General features: G+C 41.3%; 1 protein-coding gene across 1 annotated transcript in view; it reads left to right on the forward strand.

The window, feature by feature from the left end:
* The first annotated feature begins 2,933 nt into the window (after positions 1-2,933).
* The window catches only part of IPMK (inositol polyphosphate multikinase), a 30,044-nt gene continuing 18,786 nt past the window's right edge, over positions 2,934-14,191 (forward strand). Inside the window, exons 1-2 of the mRNA XM_044420576.1 lie at positions 2,934-3,259; positions 12,832-12,917. Of these exons, the coding sequence (XP_044276511.1) occupies positions 3,052-3,259; positions 12,832-12,917 (294 nt within the window). The 5' untranslated portion in view covers positions 2,934-3,051. The remainder of the gene's footprint in view (positions 3,260-12,831; positions 12,918-14,191) is intronic.

Here is a 14,191-nt window from a genome sequence, read left to right on the forward strand (position 1 = left end):
TTCAGCTTGTGACAGACATGATAGATTTTGAGAACATTAGTAATGCCTTGCAGTGTGTGGTGCTCAAAATGACATACTACTTCATGCTGTCAGCATGCATGCCTCTAGTAATAAGTGTAATGGTCTCTGAGTATGTTGCTAAAAGCTAGGATTCAGTTTAAGAGGCAATATTTTTTCAGTATCAAATTATAAAGTATAATTAGCATTTTCTTTTAATTAGTAGCTTTGTCTAACTACATAGAAATGTGCTGGCATAGAATTATGGGAGTTGCAATGGAATACAATCAGAAAGGAACCAGTTTGGGGAAAGCTGACTTGCTGATTCATAGTACAAAATGTGCTCCTAGGGAGATTCTAGGGAGGGTTTATGAGTGTGCGTGGGCAGTTCAGAACTGATAGTTGTATTCATAGGCAGAGGTCAGATAAAGCTATTACACAATGATTATGATGCATTCATGTATTGCGAAGGCAAGTGAAGGATGAAAATGGTAACTTGGGAAGACCTAAACACAAGAGGGATCTTCCTATGAAAGCAGATTTTGTGTGACTGTGTATCTTGCTAGAGAGAGGGTATTAGGTTATTGTTCAGTGGCCAATGGTTAAGTATTTCCTGTTTAAGCTTAGAAGACATGTGAACAGCGTGAGGGTGAACTTGATTTGCACAAGCTGGTGATCTGAGTATTTGAATTGGCATTAGCAGTGAACAACCCTGCCTTCAGGTGAAGACTACCAGTAATTGGGTAAAGCGGTAGTGGATATTACCTGCACTGGGGCTCAAGGCAAAACGTTTCGATTCTAAACTCTTACTATGTGGCTGCTCAGCAGCAACAGAACTATGACCCAAATATCTCTGAAGAGGTCTTCATAAGTCCAAGAGCAGAACCTTAACAAGCCCCATCCCAGCATCTCCTTGTCCTGGAGCTGAGTCCTGCTTAGTTCTTCCTTAAAAATTCTTACAAGCATTTTTTATTTGCTGGCAGGAAGGGGTGAATCAAGCTCCTTCTGACTGTTTCTATGGCCAATGAATGGGCCAGATAGGGGTCTTCTTTGCATGGGAGGCAGTGGGTACAACCCAGTGATTTTAAGGTACTGACCAACACTTTAAGTCTAGAAACTAATAGATGCCACCGGAACAAGGAAATTGTAGTTAATCCTGTACTGCTGTCTGAAAGGAAATGATACTTCTCAGAACCCATCATTCTCCAAGATTCTTCTATCCCTGATACTTCAACTAGCCAAGTGCTTCCTATAAACCCATGCCCTATATCAGTAAAATAGGGAACCTGCAATCTGTTAGGATACAACTCTCATCATTCCTGATCATTAAGCAAGCTGGTGGGACTGATGGGCCGTAAGTTTCCCATCCCTGCTGCAGTGGAAGAAATTGCTCATTCTTTGCTAAAACTTGAAACAATATTTATTTTTTATTTATTTTTTTCAATTTATATCCTGCCTTTCTCCTACAAAGGGCTCAAGGCAGCTTACATCCTTCTCCTCCTCCATCTTATCCCCACAACAAGAACCCTGTGAGGTGGGTTGGGCTGAGAGTCTGTGACTGGCCCAGAGTCACCCAGTTGGCCCCATGGCTGAGCGGGGACTAGAACACAGATCGTCTGAGTCCCAGTCCCAGGCTCTTAACCACTGCACCACAATGTTTTGAATACTATTACAATTGATTTCTCTTACTATATTTATATTGCCCATTTTCTCAAAAGAAGCTAAGCAAGCATGTACAGTTCTCTTCTCCTTTCCCCCACATTCTATCCTCCCAAGGTCATTGAATTGGACAAAGATTTGAATCCAGGTATCCCTAGACTTCTGAGTTGGTTTGTGTGGACCTCAGTTTTACCTTGATGTTCTGTCCACACAATCCCTACTTCCCATTCTCAAAATTATAATATCTTATAGTTCAGATAGGAAGAGGCAGGCCTAAGGAACCTCTGTTCAGGTTTTGTGCAGTATGTCCCTAAAGAATACTGAATAAGTAAATTTACTTCTGGTAACTGTACTGACTAGGACTGTATCCTGAAACAGCTGTGTAAGATACCTGTATTTAGCACAGTGGTGGGGAAAGATGTGCTTTGTACATAGTTGGACCACATTCACTGACTTTATTCTATTCTTTTATATTTTGGATTGACACCTGCCATTTGAAACTGAAGCTGGGATTGGTGGTATCTGTCTTCAAATCTAGTCCTTCTGAACAGGTATTATATTACAGCTTAATTTGTTTCAGGGTTCAGTCCTGTCACATAACACTAGACCTTTGTCTCTGAGCTTATGCAAGGTGCTTTCGCGAAACACTTTCTAGCCATCTGAAGTTTGAAATAAGTTGTATTCTCAGAAGAGGTATGGCATTCAATAGCCTTGATCCCTGGCACTTCTTTTCCTTTTAGTAAACAGAGCACTGTCTTCTGTGTGAACTACTAGGGCTCTACCTCTGAGCATATGCAGAGTAATTTACGCTCGTCATCGGGTAGTAGGGAGATCTAGGGTTTAGTCCCCACTCTGGTATGAAGCTAACTTTGGGTTAGACACAAACTCTTAGCTCAACTTACCTCACAGGGATGTTGTGGGGAGCTAGGTAATGGAGCTATGTAAGCTACCTCGGGTTCCTTTCAAGAGAGAGAAAAAGGAAGGGTATAAATGCAATATAATGACAACCATCTGAGGGTTGAATGGAAGGGCCACTACGGGAGTGGCTTTCAGGTTGCCTCGGACGTGCCAACCATTCCCTTCCCGGCCTCAAAGCGCCGCCGCCGCCGCCGCCGCCGCCGCAGGCTTTGGACAGCTACGCAGGAGGACCTTGCAGCGGCCCCGCGCAAAGCGCGCAGGGGAGGCGCCAGCCGCGGTTACTGCGCAAACGCGACTCGCACCACGCATGCCCAGCAGCGGCGCGGCGCCCAGCGCGTCTCCGTCGAGCTCCCGGAGGCAGAGCAGCGGGCGGGGGCGCGCGATGGAGCCGCGGGCCCGGCCGGCGCGGCGAACAGCTGGCGGAGGCGGCCCTTGAAGGCGGGGAGGCCGCGGGAGCCGCGCGGGCTGCCCCACGACATGGCCACGGAGCCCCCGCGCTGCGCGAAGAGCCGGGAGGCGGAGCGGCTTCCTCGGCGTATCAAGGTGGACGTGCCTCCTCCAGGCTCGGCGGTGGCGGCGACGACGGTGGACGGAGACGAGGATGGAGGGGGGGTCCGGCTCCTCAACGGCTGCGTGCCTCTCTCCCATCAGGTGGCCGGGCACATGTACGGCAAGGACAAGGGCGGTAAGCGACGGGGCGCCCGGGAAGACGCTGGCCAGAGGGCGGGAGAGGAGGCAGAGGCTGGGCCAGGCGTCCCCGCTTTGGCTACGTGCAGGAAGGGGAGCGGGAAGGCTGACCGCACTGAGGCGTGCGAGAAGCGAGGCGTGGCTGCGTAGCTTGCCCAGCCCGGCACGGGAATATTTCGTTTTGGCCGCTCCTGGGATTTAATTGGAAGAGTGGTGTGGCGGCCCCGAGCGATTCTTCTTAATTTGAACCCTCTTGGAACATACCCCCCCCCCAAACCGCTCTGCATCTTTTCACTACTTTGATTTCTGTGTTCTGTTTATGCTTCCAGTTGACTCTGTTGGAAGACTTAAGTGGGGAGAAGGTGGATGGAAACACCTGCCCACAAATCCAAAAACACAATGACTGGTCAGTTTTTATGGCAAGGTGTGCTGTCAAGTCCTATGGCCACCTGTGTGCCTGAGTCTTTCCATTCAAGGGCTTATTACGTATGATAAGGGACGGGATACCAGGCTGGGTCCAGGTGGCTGTAAGCTCCTTTTTGAGGGACAAAGTGATGTCAGCCTCTTTAAGGAGATGGTAGTTATGCTGCTTCTAAAAAAAAAAAAAAGTCTAACCTGGACTCAGATGCTGATAACAAGGTAAAGTTTATTGTATCTTAGTAATTTACCATCACACAAGCTTACAGATCTACTAAATAAACCCTCAAAGGTTGGATACTTATTCTTACATCACTTGTCGTAAGGATAGGTTAGTAGCCAACTTTCCCTTCCTGGGCAAAGTGCTTGAGCAGGTGGTTCTTGCCAACTCCAAACACTCTTGAATGAAATGGATAATGTAGATCCATTTCACTCGGGCTTCAAGCCTGATTTTGGAATGGAAACAGCTCTGGTTACCCTGTTGGATGACTTTTGCCAAGAGAGAGACAAGAGGAGTGCAACCCTCTTGATTCTTTTGGTCCTTCATCTGAACTTATTCTGATACCATCAATCATGGTATCCTTCTGGATAGCCTGTTAAGGTTGGGGATTGGAGGCATTCCACTGGTGTGGCTTCATTTTTATTTGGATGGCTTGGTGCTGCTGGGTGATTTAATTCTGTGCCTTAGCAGTTATGCTATAGACAAAGCTGTTTTCTCCCTCAAGTATGTGAACATGTACATGAAACGATGGGTGGGGGGGGGGCCATTATCTGAAGGTGTGGACTAAGCTGTCATTAGTATGCAGATGATATGCAGCTTTGTCCCCTCTTGAAGTAGTGACTGATCTGAATTAGTGCCTGGGCATGGTGATGGACAGGAGGAGGACCAATAAGCTGGACAAGAGTGGGGAGCTGTTAGTGGGTGGTTTGCTAGCCTTAGATAAGTGGTGTTCCAGAGGAGTTGCGCGCTCCCTAATGGATCAGATTCAGATTTTAGGGTACTCTTGTACCCAGCGCTGTCACTATAGACCTAGGTGGACTTGGTGGCAAGGAACGCCTTTGATCAGCTTAGGCCGATACACCAACTAAACCGTTATCTGGACAGTGATAGTCCAGCCCCAGTTACCCATTTTGATTTTTTTTCTTTTTGATTGCCATAGAAATTAGAGCTCTTTGAGCAAACTGCATGCTCTGTAACTTGCCTTTATTCATTAAGGTGAGAATCACTATATAATCTTACTATACATTAAATTTCTTTTCTACCTGTTTTTACAGAATCAGTAGTTTGCATCCATAATTAATACAGGATCACAAATATTTAAAAATCTATAAATTGCCTACATATTTTCCTATTGAACTAATGAGACAGTGAGAATGTTAAGATACTGTCCTAAAGGTTCATTGTAAAAAACTTGTGGAAGCAGCATTTGTCATATTGGCTTGAAGCCTTGGGTATGCAAAGAACTGAGCCCACCATGGAGAACAACTTTCTCCTTTCTTGTCACAAATTTCCTTTCCTTAGTTGACAGCAAGTGAGTAGATGAGATCATCACAAATTGTTCCTTCAGCTTGTTAGAAATAGGCTGTTGATTTCTCATTTCTTTGAAATTTTCAGTGAAAGGCTTTTATAATAAAGAGATGAAAAGGGGTAAGCATTTGTTGTGAAAGTGGAGCGGATTGTGGTTTCGCTCCATATTGGGAGCAGCTTATGCAATGGTCACACAAACTATTATTGCTCATATTTATATTTTGTTTAATTGCATCTCCAGAGTGAACTTTTATTGCACTTCTAGTAATAAAGTCCAAAGGCCATTTTTTATAATTGTATGTAATAGGTACAATGAAATAGAAACTGCTTATTTTTTCAACTGATAGTGTATACATTAGGGTGGTTTTTCACATCATTACACCTCTAACAGTTGGGCAATTTAATCAAGCCCTTATCAAAGAGATGTTATGGCATCCACTATATTCAAGAGATAAACTTAGGATATGCTTAATAATTATTATTATAATGATTTATAATACTAATTAACAATAATTCATGACACCTTGTGAAATAGATAATAATGGTGCACTCCATTTATTGGATAAGATGGGGTACTCTAGGTCTTTATTCCATTCTTGTTTGAGACCTTGTGCATCATATTTGCTGAAAGTAGTTATTTATGCACAAAAATTTTAGACCTGTATAACTGTGCAGCCTCAATCAATACTTGCAGTAAAACAGTAGCTTTAAAGTTATAAAAGTAGAACCAAACCTGGATTCTTATAATTGCATCTATTGCCATGCAGTCATATCAGGCAATTTATATTTAGCACATGAAGCAGAAAATAGCCAAAAAAAGAGTCGAAACTGATTCAGAGGGAAAAAATCAACCTGTCTCTCCAGTATGCTATATCATTATTTTTTTGCTAACTTGGATTTCTAATAAGGTTAATTTTGCATGTGAAAATACATCAAACTGCAGTTTATATGAAAATATGCACCACGGCTTTCTAGCTGCCACTACTGCAGGGGACACATTATGTATTTGGCATGATGAGAACCCCATGCAACCCACTTGGGAAGAGGATCCAGAAATGAAGATTCCAAACTGATAAGGGAGACAAATGTAATATAAGTGAAAAAGATCACAATCTAGTGCAAGTCAACAAATAGGTGTGATGGTAGAAGGAAAGGTCAGGAAGTTCAAATCCACTCTGCCTGATTGAAAATTGCAGACTTTTCAAGGATATTCATGTTGGACTGGAAGGCCATAAAAATTATGAAACAAACATTAAGCTTCTGGAAATATTTGCAAGATATAAACAAATGAATACCACATAAATCATGAACAGTATTAAGTATTACATAAAATTTAAGTGTATTTACCCTGCCCCATCGACTTCACAGATGCCCATTTGTCAACATCCCTTGATCGCATTAATCATCTTATTCAAATTTGATACATTTCTTTGGACAAGAATTTCCAGGAAAAGGAAGGGACACTTGAGATCATTTAACAAATATATTTTGGCTATTGGAGTACCTCAAAGAATTTCTGTGCCTTTTAGATTATAGCAAAGCCTTTGTGTGGTTCATGATAAGTTCTAGATCATTCTGAAAGAAATGGGTGTGCCTCAACAGAATTTGATTGTCCTAATGCATAGCATGTATCATGGACAAGAGGTTACTATGAGGTCAGAATATGAAGAAACAGAATGATGTTTGATTGTATTTTCCAACCAGAATAAAAATTGATAATCAAAACTGATAATGGTTCATTGAACTGAAAACAAGTTGTTTATGGATTAAGATTGCTCTTCCCTTAAACAAGGTCAAAGTGTCTGTTGCATAGACTTTTCCTGCCTTCTCTTTATAGCTGATGCGTATCTGCCATCAGATCTGTTTCCTGTAAGCCTACCCCACCTTAGTTCCAAATTGTTTTAATTTAGAAAGTACTTTCTTTGGTTTAATTAGATTCCACAGCCCCTTGACATTCCAAGAAGTAATTTTAAACATGGAAGTCTTATGATTATATTATTTGCTCTTGTGCACATACAAATCTTGTCCTTGCTATAAAAATGTATTACACAGCAATTCATAGTATACGTTTAGTAATATCATGGTGCCCTGCACCATTATATTAAAAACAAACCCAAAAGCTAAAGGCCCACAGTGAGAAAGGAAAAAATAATAAGTGAAACCTCTCTAAAAGGAAAAAAGTCAGTATCACTGATACAAGCAAAAAAAAAAAAAAAAAAAAAAAAAAACCAACCAAACCAAAAAACCCTTTTTGGTACTCAGCAAGACACTAATGCAACCCATGCCCTACTCACTCATCAATTATATCACTGATTATTAAGACCAGAACCACCATTCTTTAACATTTTCTAACTAAACAGAAAGGAGGGAAAGGATGAGAGTAAGAGATAGAAAAGAGAGAAAAAGAAAAAAGTCAAAACATAGTACAGGTTGTCCCTGCGGTATGAACATGTGGGTTATGAACAACCTGTGCTTACATATGTATGGACTGCCATAAACCCTGTATGAATATCTCAAAAAAAAAAGTTGTGAATATCTCTAGGGAACTTCACAACGCATTTGGTGATGCTTCATTAGTGGCCGTTTAGTTCCCTAGAGATATTCACGGCTTTTCAGTATAGATAAAGTATTCTAGAGATATTCACAGCCTTTTACTAGGACTAGCCACAGCTATTGCTATGAAACTATGCAGCCTACTTAGTGACATGTTTCTCATTTGGCTGTGTAGTTCCCTAGTCATACAGTATTCATGGCTTTTCGTTCTGCAGCGATCCTAGACTCCAGTGGTAACCCCTGTCTGTCCAGCAGCACAATCACACCCTGACTCTTTAGCACAAGGTCCTTTTCCATCATCATCAGTTAATGTTAGGCTTAATGTTAACTCAAGAATGTTCTAAACTGGTTTAAGAATGGTTTCTTTTATTTTACAGAAACCGTAAAATACTCACAGCTTCTCTCTACTTCAATACCTGTAGTTATTTTATTATTACTGTATTATTATTACTACTACTACTGCTGCTATTACTACAATGCTGTATTTTGTTTAAGATGTTTCAATGAATATGAAAGTGTTTCTTAAGTGTTTCATATGCATAGAAAGGTAAAATATATACTTATACTATGAAAAACATTTGGCTTAGTGATGTGATCTGACTTACATACAAATCTGACTTAAGGACATTCATCTGATTGGGATGGTGTAAACTGGTGTCCTGCAATAGCAGTGGGTTGAAACCAATGGCGTTCATGGCCCCTTCCAACTCCACTATTCTATGATTCAGGAACGTAAGTTGTCCATAATTCAGGGACCACCTGTAAAGGAAGAAGGCAGATGACAAAATGCCTGGAAATATGTATGCCATGGCTAAATGCCCAGAGCTTTCCAATCAGCTTCTGAAAAGTGGAGAGTGAAATTAAACAGGGACTTTAGCAGAAGTTGCAAGATCTGAAGACAACTTCTCAGCAGCTTGAATCCTCACAAGGAAAGATTCTGCAGCTTCTGGAGGACATCGTATCTTCAATTTATCTTAGAATTCTACTGCAAATATGGCAGGGAAAATGGTATGAAGGTTCAGATTAAGAACTCTGGCCATTCATCAAGCCTTTCCAAATTTCCTTTGATGATGTTATAGCAACTTTTACAGCAATTCCAGCTGAAAACACGGAGTAGCAGCTATCCAAAACCAATGCTGACCTAATAGTAAGACTGTTACTCAGTATGGCTCTTGCTCGTTTAAATTTGTAACATTGCTGTTGCAAGCAAAAATCTGTTACAAGGAAAAATGACTTGAATTATTTAATTAGAAACACATAATTTTGAAGGATTATTTGGATCAAAAGGAGTTTATCCCAGTAGATGCAAGTATAATTTTAAAGATGCAATTTTAGGTGTGTCCCAGTATAAGGCAAAAGGCCAAGTGCTCTTAAGCAGAATCTAGCGTGAGGTTGATGTGCTTTATGTCTGCATATCAGAATGATTATTTTCTTAGGCGGTGTCATGCTTTGGCATGACAAAGTGAAGTTGCTACCCAAAAAGCAAGGTAACAAAACGCAGAGATGTTTGAACAGGACAGAACAGGAATCGTTCAGTCTAGTGGGATCAGGCTAAGGTCAAGTCAGCAAGCAGAGGTCAAAGCACACTTAGGTCGTTAGACAAACTAGATGAGGCTAAAGCAGAAGTGGTTGAGAAGGCAGGTATATACAGTACAGAAGCAGAGTCAAGCAGAAGTCCCTGGGTCAGGAACACAGAGGCAACGTATGGTAGGGCTTTTTGGCTTATGAGGAGTTGCCTTCTCCTGAGGAATCCTTTGGAAGTGAGCACTTCTCGCAGGAGCCTTACTGGCCTACTGTTTGAGGTGATGGGGCCCAGGGGTTATGCTTCCTTTGCTTCAGAGGCAGAGTCCCTTTTCCCTGAAAAGGATGGCTGTGCAGCCACCTGCAGGTCATTGGGTCCCAAAGGCCCAATAACAGTGACTGATCTATGGTGCTGTCCATTTCTGAGGAGCATTCTTCCAGTGGGGGCCTGGTGGGCAAGTCCATGGCAAATGGCATAACATTCCTTTGACCAGAACACACCTCTAGTATTCCCTGTGACTTGTAATTCTATATGTATAGAACCTGTCCATAATCTAGGAGGCTTTTCTGCTGTAAAACTTAGTCCTAAATTCAAAGAGAGAGACTTAATAATGAAAAATTCTAGTGGAATATAGGCAACTGTAGCCCCCTTTCAGCACTGATTTAGACTGCAGTTCATCTAACAGTTCAGATCTAGGCATAAACAGGAGTCCAAAATGTATGTACACATGGTTGTAGTTATTGTGAGCTAAACTCAGTGTTTCCCAAGTGGACCTGCCTGAACACTAAGAGATTCCCTTACCCCTACGTAGGGCCCCCAGCAGGCTTCAGGTGTATGTGGAGGGCTGCAGTGGACAGTGGGAATTCCAGGTACCAATGGCATTTGTTCTGCTAACAGAAGGGTGTAATTAGATACAACTGTAGTGGGCAGCTGCCCAGTATCCTCCAATCCTGCTGCCAACTGGGCCTCACTCTCCGTATAGACCTTCCCTGGTTCCCAAACCCCAGACCAGACACTCGATTCGGCACATGACAACCCAAGTGTTCAGGGAAAGGAATTTATTAAAAGGTTAAAAGATAGAGTGGCAGGTACTAAAACAACAAACCAAAGAATATCCAAGTGGGGGAGGAAAAGGGAATTTGGAGAGCAGCAGTAATACACTTCACAGCCAACCAAAGCCCCCAAGGCCCCAGGCCTTGTTGGCCATCTCAGACACAAAATAACAAAGCTCAGCCTAACTTAGCCATACACACAGATGCTATACCAGTCACAGATACCAATGGCACAGGGCAGCACAGCATTCTTTGGCAAAGTCTGGCAGCAAGATTGGAAACTCTCCTCAAAGAGGTTCTCTGAGCCCTTTCAGACTCTCATCTTTTATTTCCCCCAACCCAGGTCAGATGGCTCATGGGGTGACAGCATGTGATGGATCCCAGCTGAGGACCATTTGCTGTTACGGCCACAATCTCCTGTCCTGTCATTCGAGAGTGAATTCTCCTGTCCTTGGGTATAATTTACAGTATCTTCTTCTGCATCCTAAGAGCCTATCCAGTCCTCCCATGACCTTGGCACCAGTGTCAGTTTGCCCTTCTTGTCAGTTAACTCTTCCTTCTTGGGTAAAGCCTTTATAACAAGGCTTTGAGATCAAACATTTGAGTGCATTCTAGTCATGTGGAGCCAATGCCATGATTGTCATAGATGATTATATGAGTGAATACTTGTAAACAGAGACTTACGGAATTTTACAAAAACATATAATGCAAAAAAATAATTCGTTACCAGGATAGTTCATCCAAAATTTATCACAATACATGTTTTGGCAAGGTTTTCATATTCAAGAGAGCAGCCAAGACCATTCTTATTAGCTAATTGCTGGGCAAGGAATCATTACAAAAGTTGTTTTTAGTTTTTGCTGTTAGATTACAAACCACTGACATAGGAATACATTCAAATGTGGTTGGCTAACAATTTGGCGGATTTCTGATCTTCCCTTGTGTCCCTGTCATGATTAAATGAAAACAAAGCCGGAAAACATAATGTGTTTTTATTTTCATGTATTTAGATTATGTTCCTGAACTATGCAAAATGTAGCATTCAAAAACACACAATGCCATTCTTCTAGTCTAAGCAGCAGGTCAGGGATAAGGAACCTTCGGCCTGTAGAAGTTCACCATCTGGCACCCAGAGCCCCCAGGTGCCTCCAGTTCTGCCCCAGAGAAATCCATTCTGTTATCTCCATTCTGTGATTGAAAGTTACAGGGATTCCTCTGTGCTTCTCCCCTCAGTCCATTGCCCTTGTGAAGTCAAGCAGTATGCAATGAAATCCTACCATTCTCTTTGATCATAGTTGGAAGATAACAGTAGATTTAAGCGGGCCTTGCTCACAGCCCCCCATCTGGTTAGTTGGTCTGCACTCACAGAGATGCAACATTTAGTATTGTCCATTGTAAGTTCCCTCATGGGGGAATTCCTCCCCTGTTTGATCATTTTTTGCATCTTTTTCAGTTCAGTGGCCAGAGTTGTGTGCGGTATTCCAAGTGTAGACACATCATAAAACTGTATAAGTGTATTATGATACTGGCAGTTTTATTTTTGATTTCTTTACACATATTCCTTAACATGGAATTTGCCTTTTTCACAGTGGTCATACACTGGGTAAAGATTTTGATCTGTTATCTGTTAAGTGCAAGCTCAAAATGTCTTTCATGGATAGGCACTGTCAATTCTGTAAAGTCACTGCTAGCCATGTGAAGTTAGCATTTTTTGTGTCAGTATGAGTCAGTTTAATCATTAGATGACACTTGCTTAGCTTCTCATGTGTAGCAAAGAATTTAGTTTTTAAAGTTGAGACATTCTTTTGAATAGTTCACCTTTGATCTGCAGTTCATATTCTGCAAAATCAGGGAATTATGATCAAGGACTGCAGTTTTCTGGGTCAAAGTAAAGCACTTTGCACTACGGAGTGCAACTAGGACAGGTCTTTAAATTAATTAGTTAAGTTGTAAGTATGTTGCAGATTAGCTGAAGTTGCAAATGGTTTTGCTTTAGTGTAGCAAGCTTGGCTTTTTATCAGCCATGTTTAAAAATAATATTGTCAGTGAAGTGAAATTATCCAGAACAAAGGCAGTAGTTAGTGATAAAAATAGGAACATGGTTAGCTGTAAAACAAGATTCCCTTTCTCATTTTATGTATCTTTGGTCTGTGGGGTGAATGTTAGAATGGTTCTTAAACACTCCATCTTTATAAGGACATTGTTGAAGTGTCTCTGCCCCTTGGCTTTTCCACTGAGAGCTCTGTACAGTCATAGAAAACAGCATGTGGTCTGCATGATGGAAGTATGATGATCCCTGTTGGGAAGAATATGAGCAGTCTCCTTATCTTGTTTTACTTATTTAGAGGAAATTACTTTATTGTCTTAGGTTAAACATATTTAGACAGAAAAATACCTTACAGCATCTAGCATTTAGAAGCAGTTATGCAGTTTGAAAGTCAGGATCTTTTATACTTTTAAAGCAAAGTTGAGGATTTAACATCTTTATTGTGCTCCAGGTATCTTGCAGCATCCTGATGGCACAGTTCTCAAGCAGTTGCAGCCACCACCTCGAGGGCCCAGAGAACTAGAATTCTATAACAAGGTAAATGCCTCATTCTAATTCATCCCTTTAATTGGCAGATGAATTTATACTTTCAAGAAGAGCTTAACTACGCTATTTGTCTGTGCAAATATAATTGGGAAGACTTTTGCAAAACCTTATTATCTCAATTTGACATCTAAATTGTCAGTTCTCAAGATGACATTCTTGCTCAGGATGGAGCATGTGATAACCTGTATGGAAGACAATTAGGTACTTTAGGCCCAAACATTTAAAGCTTTTTCTAGGTACATTACTGCAAGCATTCTAAATATTTATGAAGTACTGTACGTGATATGTGTAAAAGGTGGAGTGCTGGTATTACCATGAATTTATGAACATATGTTGACATTATGTCTGATATGCAGCACAAAGTCACAGACCCGTTGGACAGTGTAATACTTTTTGTGTATCTTCCCTCCCACATGCATACACCACCATGCTCAAGAGAACTGCTACTTGCCTGTATCACACTGAGTTCTTGTGGCACTTGGAACCACACTGAAAAGGCAACATAGACAATTTCCAAGCTGAGGAGAAGGGCAGAAATTCATTGTACTTGCCTGAATGGATAGGTGTGTTTGAGATGAAGTCTTGATATTTTATGGAACATCATAAACAGACATGTCTTTATATAATTAATTTAAATTAACTCTCAGCCCAACCTATCTCACAGGTTTGTTGGTTGTGGGCATAAGACTGAGAGCAGGAAGAGGGGAATTACGTAAGCTCATGCGATGGGACGGCATACAAAAATTCTAAATAAATAAGCAAGCAAGCAAGCTGCTTTGAGTTCTTTAAAAAAAGTGGGATAAAAATCTAACTAACAAATGTAATTAGTCTGTTTGAATGTCTATGAATTAAGAAAACAAAGTTTCATAGAGATGTGTAGGTGGGATAGCTTTGCAGTTTGTTTGATTCTGACTTACTCAGATTGAATCTCGGGGTCTGTTATGAAAGCTAGCTCAGTGCCTCTAAGCATGTGTAGTGCAGAGCTCTTTTGCTGGTAGGTGTAAATTGCCTCACATAGCTTCAGTAAGTGAGTCTATATGCAAAGCATATACTTTCTAAGCAATGTTGAACTCTCTCTTCTTTTTAAAAAGTAAATTCCATCAAGAATGTCAATGCTTATAGCTTAATTATCAAACCTCTAAAATTGAGGTGGTTGTCTCCACATCGTGAGTTCTCTTCTTTTTCTATTTTCCATGAATAAGCTTCATGCTAGAGAGCTATTTAGGCGTGGGTGTTTGAAGAAAGGAAGACTAGTTAACACAGAA

Source organism: Varanus komodoensis, unplaced genomic scaffold (genome assembly GCF_004798865.1).
Source record: "Varanus komodoensis strain SLA01 unplaced genomic scaffold, ASM479886v1 scaffold11, whole genome shotgun sequence".
NCBI classification, from domain to species: domain Eukaryota; kingdom Metazoa; phylum Chordata; class Lepidosauria; order Squamata; family Varanidae; genus Varanus; species Varanus komodoensis.